This window comes from Blennius ocellaris (assembly GCF_963422515.1).
Source record: "Blennius ocellaris genome assembly, chromosome: 21".
NCBI classification, from domain to species: Eukaryota; Metazoa; Chordata; class Actinopteri; order Blenniiformes; family Blenniidae; genus Blennius; species Blennius ocellaris.
The window spans coordinates 10,134,084-10,155,372 of record NC_137670.1 but is presented as its reverse complement, the minus strand read 5'-3'; the positions used below and the strand labels follow the sequence as shown (position 1 = coordinate 10,155,372).

At 43.4% G+C, this 21,289-nt stretch overlaps 1 protein-coding gene across 9 annotated transcripts in view; it reads right to left on the bottom strand.

The window, feature by feature from the left end:
• mrtfab (myocardin related transcription factor Ab) overlaps window positions 1-21,289 on the bottom strand; it is a 41,707-nt gene that overhangs the window by 8,568 nt on the left and 11,850 nt on the right. For 5 of the 9 annotated variants that reach the window (XM_080517363.1, XM_080517364.1, XM_080517366.1 and 2 more), the window contains 5 exons: window positions 7,522-7,587; window positions 2,626-2,681; window positions 1,664-1,739; window positions 1,112-1,273; window positions 47-210 (listed from right to left, as the gene is read on the bottom strand). In XM_080517363.1, coding sequence (XP_080373489.1) covers window positions 47-210; window positions 1,112-1,273; window positions 1,664-1,739; window positions 2,626-2,681; window positions 7,522-7,587 — 524 coding nt within the window. Of the gene's footprint in view, window positions 1-46; window positions 211-1,111; window positions 1,274-1,663; window positions 1,740-2,625; window positions 2,682-7,521; window positions 7,588-12,385; window positions 12,578-14,454; window positions 15,371-21,289 lie in introns of those variants that run through there. The other 4 variants (XM_080517365.1, XM_080517370.1, XM_080517371.1 and 1 more) reach the window with 2 other exon arrangements.

The window sequence follows — 21,289 nt, the reverse complement described above, 5'->3', positions numbered from 1 at the left end:
TTTATCCCCACCAGTGTATTGTCACTGTAACACGCTGCCATAATACCTGCGGGGGTGAAACGTCCCCGTTCGGGGAGGGCACGTCGGGAGGGGACAGCTGGGGGACGGCACTTAGCGGAGAGTCGTGATTGGTCAGCTGGTCCGGCGAGAGAGCGTCGCTGCTGTCCTCGTCTAAAGACGAGCTCTCTCCCCCGGCGCCCTTCGGGGAATCTGTGACGGAGCAGAAATGTTCACACTTTCCGCCGGACAACGCACCCAATACAAACTCGACAGAATCGTCCCTGCAGCCGGGTCACAGGAAACAACAGCTCGGTCTCCGCTTTCCTCGTAATGTGCAACAGTCGAACAAAGTCACTGCTGTTTAGCAATCTGCTCTGACTAATTTTAGAGAAGTTATACAACTCTGTATGTTCTGCATCTCGTGTTTCAAAACAGGACTATGTCTAAACGAAGCCGCTGTGTAACCTATGGAACTCTCGCTGGACCTGGTCTTAATGGATGTGATGGTTCCTGCTCGGTAATTCGCCGCGTTAATACACCCAGATGTTGTGTTTGCATGCTGCCGAGTGTGTTTTTAAGCACACCTGGACCAAGTTGTGTGCATTATTTGATTTTCTACACCTGATTTGCAGTATCTCTCTGTAAATTGATGAAATAAGGACACTTTATATTGAAAAAAATACAAAGAGGAAGTGTCTTGTAATGTGGCTTCCTTACATTATTGTACGGAAAAAAGAATCTTTATCCTATTTGTATCATGACGAGGGGGAAAAAACATATAAAACACAATAGTGTAGAAGTCGCCTGGAATTAAAAAATATAGTCGGCTAGTTCATGTTATGATCAGAATAACTTGTCAAATTCTAGAAATTATCATCAATGTAGACTAATTTGTACATCCGTGTAGTAATATCCTGATCACCTGAACTGATCCGCCACACCACACAGACAAAAGTGCACCCCTGGTGGTGAAATTAATGTATTGCACTTAATGTAATAATTACCAATATATATAAATATAAACTCATCCGAATGTTTTTCCTTTAAGCGAGGAGGCGACTCGATGAGGAATCAGACGAGCGGTGAGATGCTGTGAGGAGAAAGTTCTTACCCAGCGGTGAGTCTGCCGTAGTGCAGTTGACGGACAGGATGTTCTTGTGCACCAGCTCGATGGGACCCGGTCGGTGAGAAATCTTGTCGTTGAGGTCGTCCGCCAGACGTGCACGTTTGAGCTGCAGCTGCTTGGCTTGCAGAGACGGCTCTGCTGACGTCTCTGTGGAGGGGGGGGGGGGCAAGATGACAAGCATGAGAATAATCATGAGGGGATTTTGTTTTTGTTTTTGTTTTTATTCTAACGTGTAGCAGAAACTGGATAACATCGCAAAAAGTGAGTTTGCACACCTTGTTGCCTCCGTGTCAGAAACAAAGTTTGCCAAACACTTATATGACTTCCCATGTGTGCCTGTTGCTGCGGATCTACTCAGAACGGCTCGGTAGGAAGTCCGCTTTCTGAAAATTTCAGGGCTGTTTTTGCACTTCCTTAATTTGTGTTCACACTGGAGAACAGACCGTGGCCAAATTGTCAAAGGTCCTGTGTTTTCACTCATTGTTGTTGTGTCAGTGGGGTATAAAGTAAGGATTTAGCTGGAATATTGAAACTCACCCTCCAGAATGTGCATCCTGACCAGCTCAGAGCGCTCGGGACGACTCCGGATCTTCCTCTTCAGGTAGTCCTCGGTCTGGTGGGCGGAGCATGAAAAACAATAAATACACAAGCTAATGCAGGGCTTTCTACACCGGCGCTGTACGATTATGCAATGGAGGGGAAAAAAACAAAGATTTAAACAAATATTTTAATTCAAAACTAAACTGATAATAAGTGAAATAGGTAAACCTGGTCCTCGGTCTAATGAGGAAATGTGCAGCTGATTAATAACAAAAATATCTGACAGAAACTAAAAAGACTCACTGCTGCCACCTAATGCATGGAGGTGGCATACCTTTGATTTTACATCCTACAACTTGCAGCAATTATAGTCATACAATCATCATCATCATCATCATCATCATCATACTACTTTTTTCATCCCTTGGGGAAACTCTACATTATGCATTATGGCGCTCCGGGGAGATGCTACGGGTTTAGGGTCTTGCTCAAGGGCCTACAGTAGTGACCGGTCTGCTGCGTGGCTCAAAATAGCAAACTCCTGTATTCTACATCAGCGTCAAAGGCCACAAACACACTCAATTACGCTTAACCCCAACTATTACATACTTAACCTCGGTGTCGCTGCAATACACCTTTTTCAGCTAAAAAGTGATATTATTCATGTTTTTTGGGGGGGGGAAGTTCTTTAATTATATGCGGCTCTTGTCATTTTGTCATGAAACTCTTAAAAACTAAACAGGAAGTGGTTGTAATACCACTGCAAAATCTCAAACAATTGCCCAATATCAGGCATGATGCATCATATTTCAAATCTAATGTAGTCAAGTAACATCTCCACTCGAGGAATTGAATAACGGGGAGATGATGCTGAAACTTGCCTTTTGCACTGGAAGATTTGGATGTTTGCAAAAGCCTCACGCTCCTCAAAAAGGGAGATTAGTGCTCTGAACACTCACCCGCGCTCGCTCCAGACTCCTCCGCTGTTCGTGAAAGGCTGCCGGGCTTTTCAGTGCTGCGCGGGGTGGGAGGGGGAGAGAGAGAGGGGGGTGGGGGGATTGATGAATGTAGCTCAGACAGATTCTGATGGGAGTTGTGAATTGTCAGCGTGAGAGCAGACACAGCAATAGAGAGGAGGTCACAAGTGCTCTTCTAAAGGCCGACGCGCCTCCGCTGACTTTGTTACCACGAGAACGCCGCGACATTTCATCAGCCAGCTGTCGAAGTTGGTGAAGCTGACGTCAAATTACACACGGCCAATGCTTCGGCCTCGGCACTCTGAGGCTACATGCTACACACTGTTTTAGAACTGTGAATAAAAAAAAATAAATAAAAGCTCTATTTAGATCAGCTTATTTTACCACGAAGATTTCCACTTATTGGTGGGATTAAATATTGTGCAGACGGTACCATAAATATCCTCACTAAGCCCATTGGAGTTTCCTCATTTTGTGTTTGTTTTTTCCAAACAGACTGACATGCAAAGTTCAGTCTCATTTATCCGACCCCGACAAAAAAACCCAACTATTTCAACTGTGGAAATAGAGGAAGTTGTGCACTGACGGATAGACGATAGGCGTGCACGAGCATCGTCGCTGTGACTGCTTGTAGAGTACCTGGCGAACATGGCTCGTGGTGTGAAACTGTGGTCTGTGACAACATACAAGAAACGTTGCGCCCTAAATATAAATGAGTCGAACAAACAGTGTAGAAAAAGCTGTGTACTTCTGTAACGTATGTCATATTGCAATCCTGAACCCAGGGGTGTCAACACATAAAGCTCATGGGCCAAAACCAGCCCTCAAGTTGGCCACCAAACCACCAAGTGTCAAAATGTCAGAGTAAGAAAAACAAGGAGACTCTTTCAAGTGCACATGCAAATGCCTGAATCTTAAGTGTAACCCAGAGAGTCGTCGTTATACCATGACCACTGACTAATTTAGACCAAAAAACACACCGGACAAACTGTAAAACCAGACTGTGAACCAGAGCAACATTTAATGACGAGAACCAAACTTTGAGTTATATGTTCTCAGGGAGAGAGAGCGAGAAATATCACAGCTGATAAAACAAAATGTAAACAAAACAAAACTTACAGATTTTATCAACTTTTTTTTTAAATCCAGGTAAGTGATGAGAATGAAAAGGAAAATGTCCACCAAACTTTAATCTCTCTCTCTTTTAAGTACTTGAGAACAAATGAAGAATGTTTAATATTCTTCCGATTTGACACCACTTGCCCCCGAACGCAGATGCATTTTCAGATAAACAATAACTTCTAGTCTGTATTAGCGGGAGGATATTGGGAGGACAATGGCAGTTATGATGTAACGGAGAGAGAGAGAGAGATTGTGTAATTGGACAAGACCAGATGAAATCCTTTGTGGAGCGTGTGTGTGTGTGTGTGTGTGTGTGTGTGTGTGTGTGTGTGTGTGTGTGTGTGTGTGTGTGTGTGTGTGTGTGTGTGTGTGTGTGTGTGTGTGTGTGTGTGTGTGTGTGTGTGTCACAGCTGACAGGTGGGGGGGGGGGGCATTCCTGACTCTAACCCTCTGTTGTTACAGAGAGGATCTACGTACCAGTTGTGCTATGACTTGAAATAAAACTGCACCAAATTCCACAAACGCCATCCTGGTCATTCCCCTATCAGCTACTGATATTGATAACTGTAAAGACATCATATATGAAATATATGTGAAGGAAAGAAAATGAGAATTTCCAAAGTCCGAAAGAAAATATTTAAATTTTTTTTGACAATTTGAGTATTTCAAACCTATAAAAATGTTGTTTTTCTTAATTTCAATGAAAAGAAATGTTTAAATATAGACTTTCCCACGCTCGCTTCTGCACAGTCTACATTAATCTCTTTGAGGAAGAATCAACTGAAGACCAAACATATTGCCAAACAGATCTGAACACATGCTTTGTCAAGTATCAAATGTCAAGAGTGCAAACTTTGGTCCTGACCACAGAGCTGAACCACACTAAAATTACTTTTGTAATAACGAACCAACTTTACAAAATAGAGATGCATTATTGTCACTTACCACCGTCACATGTAAAGCTTCGGTTGATTTTGAGCTCCTCTGTTCTCGTCTCATGTGTCTCCTGACGCACACCAGTATGTTAAAGCACATGGAACGGAGACATTGTCCGAACATGCTAAAAAGGAACTGAGATCGTTTAGCCTGTCCACATGATTTGCAAAATCTGTTTTTGGAAGTGGGCACAATGCTCTGTGAATTTGAGCTTTTCGAAAGTCCCACGGTTCTTGAGACAAGTTCGTCTTACAGTCGTCAAATTCAGCGGGTAATGGAAATGATGCAAAACTTTAAGGATTAAGAAATACTTTAGTTTTTCTACTTGGGAATAAATACAAAAGGCCTTTTAAAATGGCACGCGAGCATTGATTCAAAGTCACTGCAGAAAGGGGAGCGTTGAGTGTTAACTGACAGAGGGAAGGTGGAAAGTTGCTTGTTCACGCTGCTTTCAACTGCAAAACTAGTGTGATATTTTTATTTTTTTTTGTGCAGCAGAAACTGACCCAGTCAGTTCACAGCATCACTCGTCTCTTCTACATGAGGGATGACACAGTATGTCATCGTTAGACACAAAACTCAAGAACAATTCTATTTAAAAAAAAAAACAAAACAAAACACTGAAACAGCTCTTTTTATGCTCTACAAATGTATATCTATTTTTTTTTATCTATTAATAATCGGCAATAAGCTGCAGTGGCTAGCAATATCCTAAATATAGTTTAGAATGGCATCATTATAAATAGAGCAACATTAGCATGCGAACAAATGTATTCGACTAGTATTTAAGCAGGATGGTCTTCCCAGTTGTGTGTACAATAAAAGCAATACGAGTTCATGTCGTCAATAAAAGGTGAGTGAGAAGATGAATCCTCGCACTCAAGTGGTTGGGATGATCCTTGCCGTTCTGGAACTCAACTGCCGTCTTGACATGTGAACAGCCTTTGCTCTGCTTCACCGTGTCTCAAAGCAACAGCCCATAGTAACGGCTGTGCGTTCAAAGGCTTGCAGGCTCGAGAGAAACGGCATGTCGTTTTATTTCTTTATTTTTTTATCTGCAGAGAAACAGCTTGAGAGGAAAACGCTGCAAGTGCTAAATGAGAAGCACCTTCCTGCTCCCCCAAAACAAGTGAGCAGCATCAGGGGGGTGTCGAGGGGCCGATTTTTCCCGCTAATTCTCTGAAGGTTGGGTGTTAGTTATGGCCGATAGAAGGTTCGGTGATGAACGTTTTCGCCACATTCATTTCAAGAAGAACAAAGAAAGCCGTTCTTCACTGACCAGCCTGTGAGAAGTCGAGGAGAAAAAAATACATCATCCTTAATGACGTTTTGTTTTATTTTCCTCAGTGCTTGTATATGTTGCTATTTTCCTTCAGGAATGTCAACTTTATGGCGGAAAAGTAAGGCCTGATGGGTTTTTAGCAAGTGGTGAACGTCCGAGTCTTTCCTGTGCTGTGGGAACAGTGCGCTCCGCTCTCCAAAGAGGCCCTCGTTTTTAAAGTGGCCCCTCAGGACTATTCAGTGCCCACTTTGGCATGTAATCTAGTATCTCATCTACATCTGAGGAGCAGGTTTCCCTCACTTCCCTTCTCGATACTGTAGCTTGTATCTTCAGTCCCCCGAAAATGTGCCAGATTGATGACGAGTGGATTTCATTGCGAGGAGTCGTGCAATCGAAACGCTGGCGGTTTGATCCCCCCATGGCGTCGTTTCATAGTGTCAATAGGCAAGATACTGCAAAACCTTGTTTGCTCTGGTGATCTCTCATGTGTACCCTGCCTTTGCTCAGAGCTGTCTTCAACTTTAAGGGGGATCAAGGAGTATAGAACATGAATGGATGAATGTGCATTTATATGGTACTCATCAGCATGTCGGGAAAATCTAGTTACGGGGAAATTTGCGATAACTTTCTCAAATATAAGCTGGATTAAGGACGAATTGTCTGCTAATTAGGTTTGAGGGAAGAAAAAAAACGTGGGCTTCATACTTTCAGTAAGTCAAAGAGACACATTTCTGCTGGTAATTCTAATTTTTGATCAGCATGTTGTGGGATTCACGCCACTGTGGCATCAACACGTTTTTTTATTTTCGTTTCCAATTGCATGACTGAGGTTAGCGTTTCTGTATGCTAAGGCTCTGTTTACACCACAACGTTTTCAAGTGAAAATGCAAACCTTTCTTTGTGTTTTGGGTGTTCGGTTACAGGACAGAAGTCCTTTAAAGCGTAAAAAAAGAAGAAGATATTGTCTAGTTCCACGCAGCCCTGATCGACAAAAAAGCCCCATCTCTCTCTGCATCTTGTGATGTGCGGAACTCAGAATCAGGAAGTGGATTTAGAAGAGGAAGCTGCCCTATTTGATAACTCAAAGTGGTGCACAGACGTTGATAAATGTGACACATGCACACCATAAATACTCATATCGGTAAAGCAGATATACATCAACACTTCCACAGAAAAGACAGTCCTTACTGAAGTTGCTTCTTAAAACGGTTCATAAGCAAATCCCACATCGCGCGTAGAGCCTACACATATAACATAGCATTAGTTTTATGAAACGACTCGTGTGCCAGTATCTGCCATGCTACATGAAGGTTGACTCTTTGAAATGGGATCAGTTGTCTGCTTGCGTTTCGATAAAATGCCACAATAGCATGATTTTCCACACACGAAATAAAAAACTGATCAGTTGGTGAGTCGGCCTGACTTCTTGGTATGGAGAGGTCCTGCACCGCCGGCAGATGCTCTAACAACACTGCACTTGTATGGCTGTGTGTGTGTGTGTCGCCGGTTCACTTCTGAGAACAAAGACTGAGACTTACGTGGCATGATCCCTTGGCTAACCAGCTCTTCTCGTGTCCGTCTCTGCTGAAGCTTGAGCTGGAGGACTGCATGGAGACAGAGGAGGTGAGGGGGGTGGGGGGGGTGGGGGGTGGGTGGGTGGGGAGAGACACAGAGCGGGAAGAGAGAGTCAGTGACGGCCGGCGACGATCACAAACTCTTTAAGGCTTGTGAAGAGCAGCTTCCACATTCAGGTCAAAAAATACATTGATGTGGTGGTGACACCACGGGGAGCAGCGCTCTCTGACATCTGGTTCTTCATCCCATTTCACTTCTTTCATACTTTTTTTTTTTTTTTTTTTAAGTTACAAGGAGGCGGGTCCAAGAGTTTTAGGGTGTGTGCAGGCAACCACACGCTTCCTGTTTTGTTTTTTTTTTAAACTGTGCTAAAAGAGTAGCGTGAAAAAAATGGATGATCAAGTAAAGAATCAGTGGCAGAGGATTGCTCGATCACAGCCTATAAAAAAAAAAAGCGTTTAAAAATGTGAAATATTTCAAATTAAATGCAGTGCATTTTGAAGCGGAGCAGAATAGAAATTGGCAGCTTGCACCATCATTTCAAAACAGGAAGTGGCTCGTTACATAACGGAGAGGCTGGGTGAGAGTTTTAAGGAACACCGAGAAGTACAAAGCTGTACCACGTTTGACCTTTCAGAATGTGAAGGGGGTCTCAGAACACTTTAAAGTAACACTAAGGATGTAAAAACATTATTCTCTTAAGTAGAAGAACAAGCAGGCAATAATGGCAAAAAAAACAAAAAAAAACAAGACGATAACCTTCCAGCTGTCCCCTTCCCATGGTACAAATATACACATATATGTCGATTATAGAAACGAATAGAATAGAAATAGTTTTGTTCCTGAGGCAAATTCTTTAAAGCAATGTCTGTGGCTGCTCTGAAAGGTGCTTCAGTGTCTTGCTCAAGGACACTTCAACATGCGGACAGTTGGAGACGGGGAATGGAATTTTTACGTTTGATCAAAAATGAATTCTTAAGTTGGAGTCAAATCTTTTCAAAATCTGCCAGCGACTTTTGGAGTCGTCCCTTTTTTGTCAAGCTAATGATTTAGAACATGTACATAATTGCCTCGCCGGCAGGTTACAAACTCCTTCATGTTGCAGGTCACATTTACATTAATGGCGGCGGCTGCCACGCGAGGCGCTCAGTCTATCCATTGTGATCAATTTGGGGACTCAGCGTCTTGCTCAAGGTGGACATGGGGGATCAAACCCGCAACCTTTCAACTGAAAGAGCCACTGGTTCTACAGCTCATCGAAGAGCCTTTCGATGAGACATCAAACATCAAATCAATGGAAGTGGTTTAGACAGTGATAATTGCAAACCTCTCCCCTTGAAATCAATTAGGAATAAGAAGAGATGGACATGGGCGAGAATCAACACAACAACTTTGATGCAGGGTGCTGCAGCATCTTGCCCACGGACGGTATTTCATCACGAGCTTCAGTTTCATTGTGGCATGATGACAATTTAGGGAAGTGACCCGAACTGTTGGGCCGGCCTCGCAGACAACACAGAAATGTACGCAGGGGCCACGGGGGTTGTTGTGATGGTCGGTGGGTGTGTTTTTATTTTTATAGCTCGTTGAGTAACTGATACTGCCCTCCACTTCCACGGTGCTTCCATTTTAAAACTGAAGAGGGGACGCGGACAGACTGTACACCTCGGGTTTAAGTTTAGAGAATGTCATAAACAGAGAAAGAGCGAGTTGCTTATACTAAACACTGTTCCCCCCCCCTTGAGATAAACATTCATTTCTGCTCCACTCAAGAGGAGGCTCTTTGGTTTATATGTACTGGGCCGTGTGTGTGTGTGTGTGTGTGTGTATTAAGTGGAACACACCACTGTAGATTCCCAAGTATTTCTGGCCAGGGTTATGTCTGCTACTTTGAGGACAGGCAGCACCTGTTCCTTCCTGCAGACAAACTGACATCATTAGCGTCCAAAGGCGAGCTGTGACAAACACTCTTCGCCTCGACAGCAAAACTCCCAGAGGCTCCGTTTACACGACAACGCTTCCAAGTGAAAACGCATTTGCTACGACCGCGGTTGTGCTTTACTCCCCGTTTCCATGGAGACGGAGTCGGAGCGTCTTCAAAAGGCCACGAGGTCCGCCGTTTCCATGGAGACGGAGTCGAAGCATTCGCTGAAAGTTCCACCTTGGCAGCCATTTTCAAAGGGTTTTCCTGAGGCTCTGAGCATCGTCGTGTAAACGGACACCCAGAACACAGCAGAAGATTTCCATTTTTATTTGGAAATGTAAACAGGCCTATATTCGCTGCTTTGAAATGCCACTCCTCGCCTCAGCTCCTTATTTATGTTGAGTGCATATTTTCCACATCTTCAGACCTGAAACTCAAGCGTGTCTCTGTTCCACTGTTGCAGATTGATTTTTCCCTCTGGTGTACATCTTGCAGGAAAACTCCTCACGTGTTAACACAACACACACACACACACACAAACACACACACACACACACACACACACACACACACACACACACACACACACACACACACACACACACACACACACACACACACACACACACACGGTGACACACGGTGACACACACTCTGACCAGGGCATACAGGATGAGATGCCACGCCGCTTGGCACTTCCAGGGAGGTTTATTCTGGGAACGAGAATCTTACACGTTCTCTCTATTCCTGCCTCACATCTCCGTGCCCCCTCCTCATCTTCAGCCAAGTTCACTTATTTACTCCTGCATGCCCTCGGTGGCTCCTCTCATCAATCCTTACAGCAGATGGCCGTCGACTTCGCACAACACGCACTGCATGTTTAAGCCAAACATCTGACTGCAGTGATGATAACTCATCCACTTTTCCAACTGCTTTTAAATACATTTCAGAAGTCTCGCAGCGACACCTCCTACATTCTAGTGATGGTTTCGGCGTGTGAAAATCTGCAGCAGTGTTGAAATAAAAGGTTCATGTGAGGAAAGCGAATCCCACCACGGTGCAGACGCAATGACAAAAGCTTTACAAGAAAGCACAAGAACTAGAATAAGGGGGATGAAACACATTCAGTAGACAAGATGCAACTTCTAAGTATTCAAAGTATATAAACAAACAATAAAAAAATGGAAAATGAGTTTTAAGTGTGAGACAAAGAGGAAGATGACACAGCGAACACAAATGATGAGAAGCTGCACTGTACAGTGACTCCACATCTCACATATCGGCGCTTTAACAAAGAACAGAAACACAAGAGCTCCAGTTTCATGACAGGAATTAAAAGTAAAAGGGTTTTGTGGAATGGGAAAATAAAAGAAGCCTCTTTGTCCCAGAGCTCAGGGCTCTGACACTGAAATCAGGTTTGAAGGCCATTTTGGTTAATTTAAGAAAAGGATACAAAAAAAAAAAAAAAAGAAGGAAGGGCGACTTTTATTGGGATACTAGGCCAGAGCAGACACATGCATCCAGTCAGGAAAGGTTTGAGTACAGGAGAGAGAGAGAGAGAGAGAGAGAGAGATAGATAGAGAGAGAGACAGAGAGAGAGAGAGAGAGAGCAGAGAGGAGACCGTAGTATGAAACTGCAGATTCATCGATTATTATGAAACAATTGACAACATTTCGGTTTTCTTTTCCCAGTTATGATAATGTAATACAATAATGTTGGAAGTTAGTTTTTTTTTATGGGAAAAGAATGCATAATGAAATTAAAAAGAATCCAAAACACATGTAATAAACAGATTTTTTTTTTTTTTTTTTTTAAATCAAGCTGAATTGAATGAATAAAGCCATAGTTTTGAGTGAAGTGGTGCTGGTTTACATAAGGACACTGAATTTCTCTTACACATGGTGGCCTCGTCCCACCACTGTGTCAAGCTGCCAGCCACAGAGTCACAGTGAAAGTCAGAAGAATAATCTAAGCGGGGGCGGAAAGATGATGCAACTTTTTTTTAAATTTCTCTTTCTGATTAGCTCTTACAATAACAGATTTATTGTTTTACTGGCTTATCAGGTTTGGTCTCGGTCTGGCGAACCAGCCGAGTCCACAAGTGAAAGTTGCAATGACTGAGAGGTTATGATCTCTCTATTTTTTTTTTTTTTTTGACATTTCACTGTATTTTGCATCAGAAGAAAATCAATAAAACAGGCTTTATGTTGAGACTGTAGTCCTTTTTGGGAGTAAATGTTTAATTTCGCAAAAATGTAGACCAAAAAAAACTAAAAACCTTAAAAACGTAATTTCAAAGGCTATTATGGGACTGTTCTCCCAGTCCGTTCCACTCAAGAGGAAAACAGGCTGTATATGGTATTTTGTCGCATCATCCTTAACGCCAGCAGTCCAACATAATGTGACACCTTCTCAGTTTACTCCACTGTCAATACGATGTATTTGTAATATTTTCCCCTTTGAAAAGTTTCCAGTTTGTCAGTTGTTCATTCTGTTGTTTATTTTATCTTTAAATAATTTGATGAACACAAAGCTTGAAACTGTCCCGTTTGAAGAAAAAAACAGTAAAAAAAACAGTCAAACTAAAGTCAAATGATTGAGGAAAGGCTTGGAGGACTTAGCTGTAAGGAGCATTAGAGGAGCAGGAGGAGGAGGCCGGTGAGGTTGAGCCGGTGTGGCGGCGGCCAACTGGGCTAATCCTGCTGCGCTCATGTGTCAGTGGATCTGATTAAACATGTCTGAGTCCGTCACTGTCCCCAAAGACCCCTGGGCTTGGCACGGCTAAGCCCCTCGCACACCCTCCACGGTGACACACATGAAGCCCAAAACACCCCCACCCACAAAAAAAACAAAAAAACAAGTGGGCACACAAAGGTGGAAACACACGTTGCTGCATACCCACATAATATAAAAGTTCTCCCCTTTGAAACCACGTCACAGTTTTGGCGGTGGCGGTGGAAACGTCGGCGTCCAAACGAGGACGTGCCCCATGAGCTCATTGTTCACACATCGGTGGAACGAAGCCGGAGAGCAGGGGCGACACCAGGTGAAGGCCGCCCTGCACCCGCCTGCGCACTGCGCCGAGGAGCCAGACGACGGCGACGGCGACACGAGGCGCCGCGCATACTGATTTTTCTTAAAGTTCAAGGAACATGAATCAAACTGCTAGCGGGCAGCCGGTGTCGCTCACAGTTTTCCCCTGCATGCGAGCTGTGACTTTGGGAGTTTCACTGACCGCTGCAGGTCAGGAGCTCAAACTCCTACTCCTTTGCTTGATCACATCTCTCTTTTACACATTGCATTCACTTCCCTCCTGTCGCCTCCATCATGCTGACCTCACAGGAATGTTTGGTTGCATCTGCAGCCAGTCATCTGTGACTCTGGCCCGTGCTTGTAATGCTGGCTATAAACATTTTTTTTCCCTCCCCCCTGCTTGCTCGTGCTCTCACCACAGACGATACCAAATTAGGCTGCATCCCCCAATTTTCGTTATTATGTCATTGTTGGCCGACTCCTCTTTTCCATTTTTATAGAACATGTTTTTGTAAGCCTCACACAAATCACTACTGATGCCAAACGTGAACAGTGGCAATAAGTTACACAGTAGAAAATACTGAACCCAGCACAACATTGACAGCATGACGAAAGAGGACATTGTCACTTAAGCATGAAAATACCTATGCACCAAAAAACAAATACGAGTGCAAAAAACATGGCGTGACTACAATCACAAGAACACGAGAAAATGAAGGTCATTTAAAGATTCAACTCAGTTTTGTTTGTCTTTTTGACAGATTGGACCTATTTTTAACCAGAGAATGACCTATGGTGTTTCAAGTGAAAAAGTTCACACATGATGTCCAATTACACAGAAAAAGTTAGAATGCCACGATGAACCCACACACACACACGGGGGTAATGTCACTCTAGAGGCCGCCATTGTTGTTATTGTTAATCTACTTGTACATGTGCACAAGGACTGTTTACTATGGCCGTGGTGCATATGCTCAGTTGCAGCTTTTCTCCCCCGTTTCCATGGAAACTGAGTCAAAAGTTCCACCGAGGGAGCCGTTTTCAAAACGTTGTGTTTCCGGCAGCTCCGAGTACACTTGTTGTGAAAATGAACATCCGAAATACAGGTTTCCGTTTTTCTTGAAGATGTTGTTGTATAAACGGGGCCCGAGTTGTATGAGTATCACATCCTCTTAATTCGACTCTTGGCATACAATTTACACAATAAAAAGTATCTCCGCTTGTCTTGCTTCACATTACTAATGAGAATTGCTTAATAAAACACAAGAAACATGAAGTATCTAGAGTACAGAAGGATTATTTTAGCAAACTTACATATTTTCAGAGGATTCCTTTTATAGACTGTCTGCTATTTTTTGCACTGCTGGACTTTTCTAGCATTAGAGAACCTTGTTCTCTTTTTGCACTTTTTAAATGAAAAGCAGCTAAAACATTGGTACACATTTCTCGGCCTAGTTTTGCTTTTTTACCTCGCCTGTGAAATGTGTCCACCAGAAGCACGGCAGAGCTTTGTTTTCACAACTTGTTGCTCGTTTGTTATGATGCATGTCAAGAATTCATTCGTTCTTATCCTACACATGGCTTCTACTGCATTACTGTGACCTGCAGTGAGTGACGACTTCCCAACAAATGCAATCATGTAATAATACTTTTTTTTTAAAGACTAAAAGCTTGTAGGCTTGTAAATTTGTTGAATGTAGATTTTTATAGATCAGAAAAAATAAACTATCTTGGCTAAGGGTTTAAAGCAATTTTTAGATGTCTGAGTATTCATTTGGTTCTCTAAGGCAGTAAACTGAATCACTTTTCTTTATCGAAGCCTATTAACTATTTATATCCGGTCGTAAAGATTCGAAAACGCAGACTGAAGCAGATAAACACAGATCATGTCATGTATCTTGCCTCTCTCTGCTGCGTGTGTGACTTGAGATTGCCCACCTTCTTTCAGGCTGTGATAGACAAGTCTGTCATTATCCATCTTCAGTCCTGCCTTCTCAAAGTCGTCCGCCATTGGAGGGGAGCCCAGTGGGGAGGGTTCGAAGGACAGGCAATGGTTGGTGTCCAGCATTATCATTCAGAATGCAGATCGATTATTTGGTAAACATTGAACTTCTTGCCCAAATGCCGTCACCCTCCGGAGGGCAGGGGGAAGACGAGTCCTTGGTCTCTTAGAAACTGCCTCGTCAGTCGGAGGTCCGCTCTTCTCCACGGGAGAGGCGGATTTTAAAAACGCTTGAGAAAGCTCCCACGCAAGTCGGACAGAATCTCCTTCGAAACTAAAATGACAAGGAAAATAAAATGTCCAGCTTGACAGTCTCGGCACTGGGAGCCTCTCCTCTGTGTTGGCGTGATCGATTGCTCCGTCTCAGCCTCTTCCTTTCTCTCTCTCTTTCTCTCTCTTGCTTCTTCCTCCTGCTTTCTCCTCTTGTTGCAGTGGCCGCCGGCGAGTCACGACAGCACTGTTCTGCGGTTTGTCAGAGAGCCACGGGTAGAGAAATCCACAGGGCGAGTCATGGAGCAGAAGAACAAGAGAGCCGAGGGGAGGAAGCTAAAAAAGAGGCCAGCGGCTGAGGAAGCGAGGACAGCAGTGAGCTCGCCACAGAGGAGCCCCCAGTGAGACTGCTCTGGTTGCAGCCCCTCCTGAATCTCTCTCTCTCTCTCTGGCGCGCACACACACACACACACACACACACACACACACACACACACACACACACACACACACACACACACACACACACACACACACACACACACACACACACACACACACACACACACACACACACACACACACACACACACACACACTCTCTCACACACACATACACAAGCGGTGAGCCCAGCCGATAAAGTTCTCCAGCTCAGCTGTTGCCATTCATTCACAGTTACAAGCTCGGGGGGGTGGGGGGGGGGCGCCACACACAAAACCTCTCTGTTTAACTCACAAACAGGACGCAGCGATCAGAAACCGCGGCCACGCCGCAGAGTCTCTCCGTTCCTGAACAGTTTCTCAGCTACGTAGGCTCGTCCTGTAAAACGATGACTCAGTGAACCTTCAAACAGTTTTTTTTTTTTTTTTTTTAACTGGGCGAGGAGAAACGGTTCAGCGATGACCTCATCTAACAATCGCGTTCACTGAAAAGATGCTTGTGCTAATCTGAAAATCTGATACGGGAATGAATCACGCACTCACTTCTATCGATTGATATTCAATCATCAACTAATGCAGATTCTTTCTACACACAGTCCACTGTGCCCTTAAAGAAAAGCAACTCACCAATATACAAACTTACAAAGAGAAACTGAGTTTTGTTCAGGACAAGAGGTATATTGAACTTCCCGGTCCCAATCTGTCACAAGATTTCCAAATTGATTTTGAACCGTCTGTGGCTCCTGCAGAATGCTGATGGTGACCGCCATCAGTGGCCACCGCTGCCCCTCCCTTCCTCTCTATCCAACTCCGTTTTAAATAGCAAGGCCAGCTGGCCATAAAGAGGCTATATTCAGCCCGGTATCACCTGTGCGCTGGCAGGGTAAGGTTACTCTGAGGGGCGCGCACACGAACACACAAACACACACGTCGCAGTCCGCACTAGATAACTTCGAGCCCCATCTCGCTGGGATAAATCAAAGTTTTATGACGCATAACAAGGGAGGAAGACACGTGGCTCTCATGACTTTCCTTTCATCGCTCGCATGGAAAGAAGTTGAGCTATTAATAAAGCAGCGGTCTGTGTAGGTATCAAGAAAGCAGCGTAGATCGCCGGTGCCAACACAGCGATCTGCACACGGCCACGGCAGCGCACCCGGAAACAAGAGGCGACACCTTGAGCAAACGGTGTCTGGCCACGACAATGACTGTCTTGTTACCAGTGTGAGATTAAAGTCCGCCTGCCGCCGTGATTCACAGTCTGGCCAGGGAACGCAGGGGATGACGGCGCACGCTGGGGATTAAGATGTCGCTGTGTGAGTCGGACCAATCGCACTCAATACAAACTGACCCGCAGGATGCCTGGCATGCCTGTTTATTTCCATCTTATGGCACAAAATCGCAAATCCTTCAAGCAAGCATCCCGTATTGTTTTTATAGGCTGAAACCACAGCATCCTTCAGCTCTATTTTCATCTAGTGCCAGTCCTCCTAGTCATAAAAGTTTCAATAAATACCACAGGAACATATACGTTCTGTGTTGTTTGATGCCTGTCAGGGTCACCTCAATCGAGGGGAGGATGTTGTTTAGAGGAGAACTTACAAAGCTGTAGGGCCTTGTTGAGAATTGCGTCTGTACAGAATACACCTTCGACGTTTTTTTTCCCCTTTCGATTGTGAAGGTAGTGTTGATAAAACTGTGTATATTCCTGAGAGTGGCGCCGCCATTTTTTTGTAAACCATCAGTAACATTGTGAAGTGGATGTGAAAATCCATTTGTGAAAGTATATCTACAATCCGAAGAATGACTCAATTGTTGTGGTGGGTTGCGGTCAGGTCACTAAAAAACGTGGTAATAGAAAAAAATAAATAATGGAAAAATGGTTTTAGAATGAAACGATCAAGATGAGAATGATAGCTGCACTGTGAGCCTGGAAAACCATCCTTTGTGGTCACTTAAAAAAGGTATAAGGCACATAAATGAAAAAGTGATGTTGTCCACAGCAGAAATGCTGAAATTGTCTGATTAGTTCTAGATGGAAAAACTGAAGTACGTGACAAAGTATAAAGTTATTTCTATGGATAAACACTTATTCTGATCAGCTGCTTTGCACCGTCAAGTCAGACATAAAGGCTCTGGTCGCCACTCTGAACAAATTCTATTTGCCGGGGATCAAGCAAGTGGTTTTAAATATTTGCTTGTGAAAAGTCATAGTTCTGCATGTCAGAACATTCCAGTGAAACTATCTGGCCTTGAAAGTCTTATCGCTGCTTTTTTTTTTTTCTTTATCTCTCACTGGAAAGAACTAATATAAATAAAAAAAACGTTATTTCCTGCAGGCAGACAGTTATTTTACAAGAACTTGCTTGGTGGGTGTACAAATGAGTGAATTGAACAATCCCCCAGCGCCACTGAGCACCACTTTTTGAAAAGTCCCTTCTTTAAAAAGCTTTGGTAAATCAAATCATTACTGGAATTAAAAGTAAGGTTACTTGGAAAAGTAACTTCAATGACCTCAAGTGTTTATTTGTCATAATGTGCATAATCTTTATTATTGTCGCCGTCAGCGCTGCGTTGAGGTCATGTTGACATCAGGAGAACACTTTAGTTGTTTTTTTTAAGAACTAGATTTATAAACAAAAGACATTTTATAAAAGCAACAATAAACAGTTGAGAAGGAAACACATGATATCACTTGGTAGTTTTATAGTTAAGAGTCGCCCGTAATAGCAATCCAACTTTGTTGTCCGTCCATATAAATGTCCGTTTATTCGCCGTTGTGTTTATAGCACATTGTTCTCTGGGCTCACGTGTGTGTAGTTATATATTTTTTTTTTAAAACAACCACATTGTGGCCTGGTATGCTAACTACATAGTTTTCGGTGTTTCTGCCATTTTCGTTTTCAAAAACGGTGTCATGTAGACTTTTGTGAAATGAAAACAACACGTTGTCACTGGAAACGTTGCGCAAACGGAGCCTTGGTTCAGGATTATTTAGAGTTTAGTGAAAGAGGGAAGTTAGTTCACGTGACGCCTCAGTAGATGTAACTGCATTATTCATTTCACAAGTGTCATCGGTTATTAGTGCATTATTGTTGAATGTAGCGGCATCACAGTAAAGTGTGCCAACATTAGGTACTGAATCACTCTCGCTGCTATTTTTTTTTGTATATTGCTTTGCTGATGAATACCAAGCCACTTAAGTACTTAACATCCATGTGTACAGCAGCGCATTCACATGTTTTGGTTTCAAAAATCAATGAAACTAAAAACATTAACGTCATGATGCTTTTAAAATGGCAGAAACCTGAGAAGGTGGGGATACATCGGCATTAACCAGCACTCTTAACTCTGCGTCTTGATTGTCGGACAGCTTGTGTTTCCTGGAATAGAGCACGTTTCCATCAGACATTAATGCTTTCCCATAACAACCAGCAGTCTATGGCAAAGCCCTTCTCTCCTCCCTCGGCTGTTTCAGGCGCACAGTAAATACTTGACAGGGTTTCTGTCTAAAACAGGCAATGTGATGCAGTTCCATCCAGACCGATTGATCAGAACCCCCTACGACTTCTAGTGGAAGAAATCCCTCCCTCCCTTTCGTAATGCCAAACGTACGGTCACGTCATGGCTGTTTGGTAGTTCACTTTTGTTTCAATTGGTTACGAGTTTGAAAAAACGACATTCAAATGCCAGCAGTAAAGCATTGTTACAATGTCTGATATATAGAAAACCTCCTGATGGTTCCAGTATTTGTAATTTCATCATTAAGTACTGGATCCTTACTGAGAACAATGTGACTATTCACAATTCATAGCTTGCGTTTCGTAGCAGGTTGGCATCGAATAATCTGCTGGCATCTCCAGCATGTATGTGTGTGACTTGGACTTGATATTATTCTTATCTGAGACAGATAATCATTGACCTCAGGCTGTTTTTATTCTGGCAAATTCTGCTCTGAAGCCGATAAATCAAACAGTGGCATTTGTGGACTGATAAATGAGCTTGAATATGTGCGTGGTCCTATTACTAAAGAGCAATTTTAATGCGTGAGAACATTGATCTGGCAATACTTTCCCCTTGTATATGGCCAAGACATCCCGGACAATCAATTTCGCAGCTGAACGCTAAAAAGCACTAAACTTGGGCAAGCGTCAAGTCTACTGCAGGTCACACCGGTCATTAACATTCCAGGATGGAAAACAGAAGGTGGTTTTTTTGTTGTTGTTTTTTTTTTTACTTCCTGGTTCCCCCTCCCCGACCACCACCACCACCACTCAGGAATTCACCAGCCCTGTTTGCACTTTGGCTGGAACTCAGCACTGACATCAGGCCCGGGATTTCTCAGCGTTGATCCAGTGGCATTTTTTTGAACGGGAGAGAAGCAGTCTGAGGAATGCTGTAACAGATACCCAAACCAAGGCTACTGGCGAGACAGCATTATTCGCGGGGAGACGTTGGGAGCGATTCGGATCGTACGATTTCCTCACATCCCGTGCACCTTGTTGTTAACAAGTGGTTAGTGATGCTATGCTAGCTTTCTGGGACATTGCTTCAGCACAACAAACAGAATAGTGTGTTAAGTGCCTCACTGCGTTTATGCTGGTGTTCTCGCAAATTATGCATGTCTATGACCCCGGTTACGCAACATTTCTAGTTAACAACACATCACGTTTGCGTTTTCGTGTCAGAACGTTTTCGCACCAACATTTGGAAAACTGTGTCGGACCGACGAAAGGGAATCGCTAATACGAGTAACTCTCAATTATAAAATGACCAAGTCTCAGCAGAACATAGTCTGGGAGTCATGTCGCTGTGGAGACCGCCATTGTCCCCCTACTCAAACATGTCCAGAAGAAGTATTTACTTCGGCCATGGTGAGCATGGACAGTAGCAGCATTTCCACCGGGTTGACCTGAAAATAGTGAAATTCAAATCTGCAAACATCCGAACACAACGTGGTTATGGGCGAGCACTGGCGCCAACGGTGGAAGTTTTGAAAATGAGTCATTTGATCATTTTTGTCGTTAAAATAGTTTTACAGGTTCTGTGGAAGACACACCACTGATCAGGTCTCTCCAGGCAGCGACGACTTGTAAGCAAACACAGTTCGCCAGTCAGCTACAGTCCATTGGAGGAATTAGTGAGGTGGGCAGCAGTTATAATTGTTCTTTGTTGACCAGCCTGCAGTACCACTCTATATCGACACAGAAACCCAATTAAACACAGGCCACCTGCCCTCATTACACACTGATGAATGAGACCCAAGTGCCTCCAAGATCATGGTGTTGAATGAAGTGGCCAGGCCAGCTGGCAGCAGCTGGTAAACTGAGTATTCAAGGAGAAGCAGAAAGGACCCATGAAGGAGGGGAGTTTAAAGTCTGGCTCAGTAAAGGAGATTTTCCGACGAGCCGGGGGAAAAGAAAAAAACGCAAAAGTAGATGGGAGTTCCCTGTGCTGCGATGACAGCGCTGTAACATTCTTACGTAACTCCCAACATCTGAAAATTATTTGATTGTAAAGAACCCCCTAACCTCCTGGCCTACTTACAGAGGAAGTCTGGAATTATTTTTTCCGTAACCCCTGGTTTCCCTGTCATTTCTACAACAGCATCCTTCAAGAAAACAACGACAGAAATACAAGTGTTTGGCCGGGAATCTTTTTGCTTTTGGCTTGGACATGAGAGAGTAACACTTCCTTTCAGATCACTGGAGTTTTATAAGCTTCATGCTTCTTTTTCCCTCCTGATATTCACTCTTCTTTCTGTTACTGTATAAAGCATCTAATAAAAGCCTGGCTGTTAATTTGATGCAGTGTCAGGATTTTACTTTTATTAAACACACCTCTAACAGGGACACAGCTTTCTTTTTTTTTTGACACGCAGTTGCAAAATTAAGTCTACATGGGAGTATATTACATCAAACAGGTTCGCAAAGGGAGAACAGCTATTTGACAGATTAATTCTTCTTAAACTGCCCTACCCTAAAGTGATTATATGCTCTGCAGGAACAGACACACTTGATTGCTTGTTCTTTTTTTGAGAGGAACAGAAACAAAATGTGCCACCAGAACATTTCATATGCAAGAAACTCAAGAAGATAACCCTACAAACTGCATTATGCA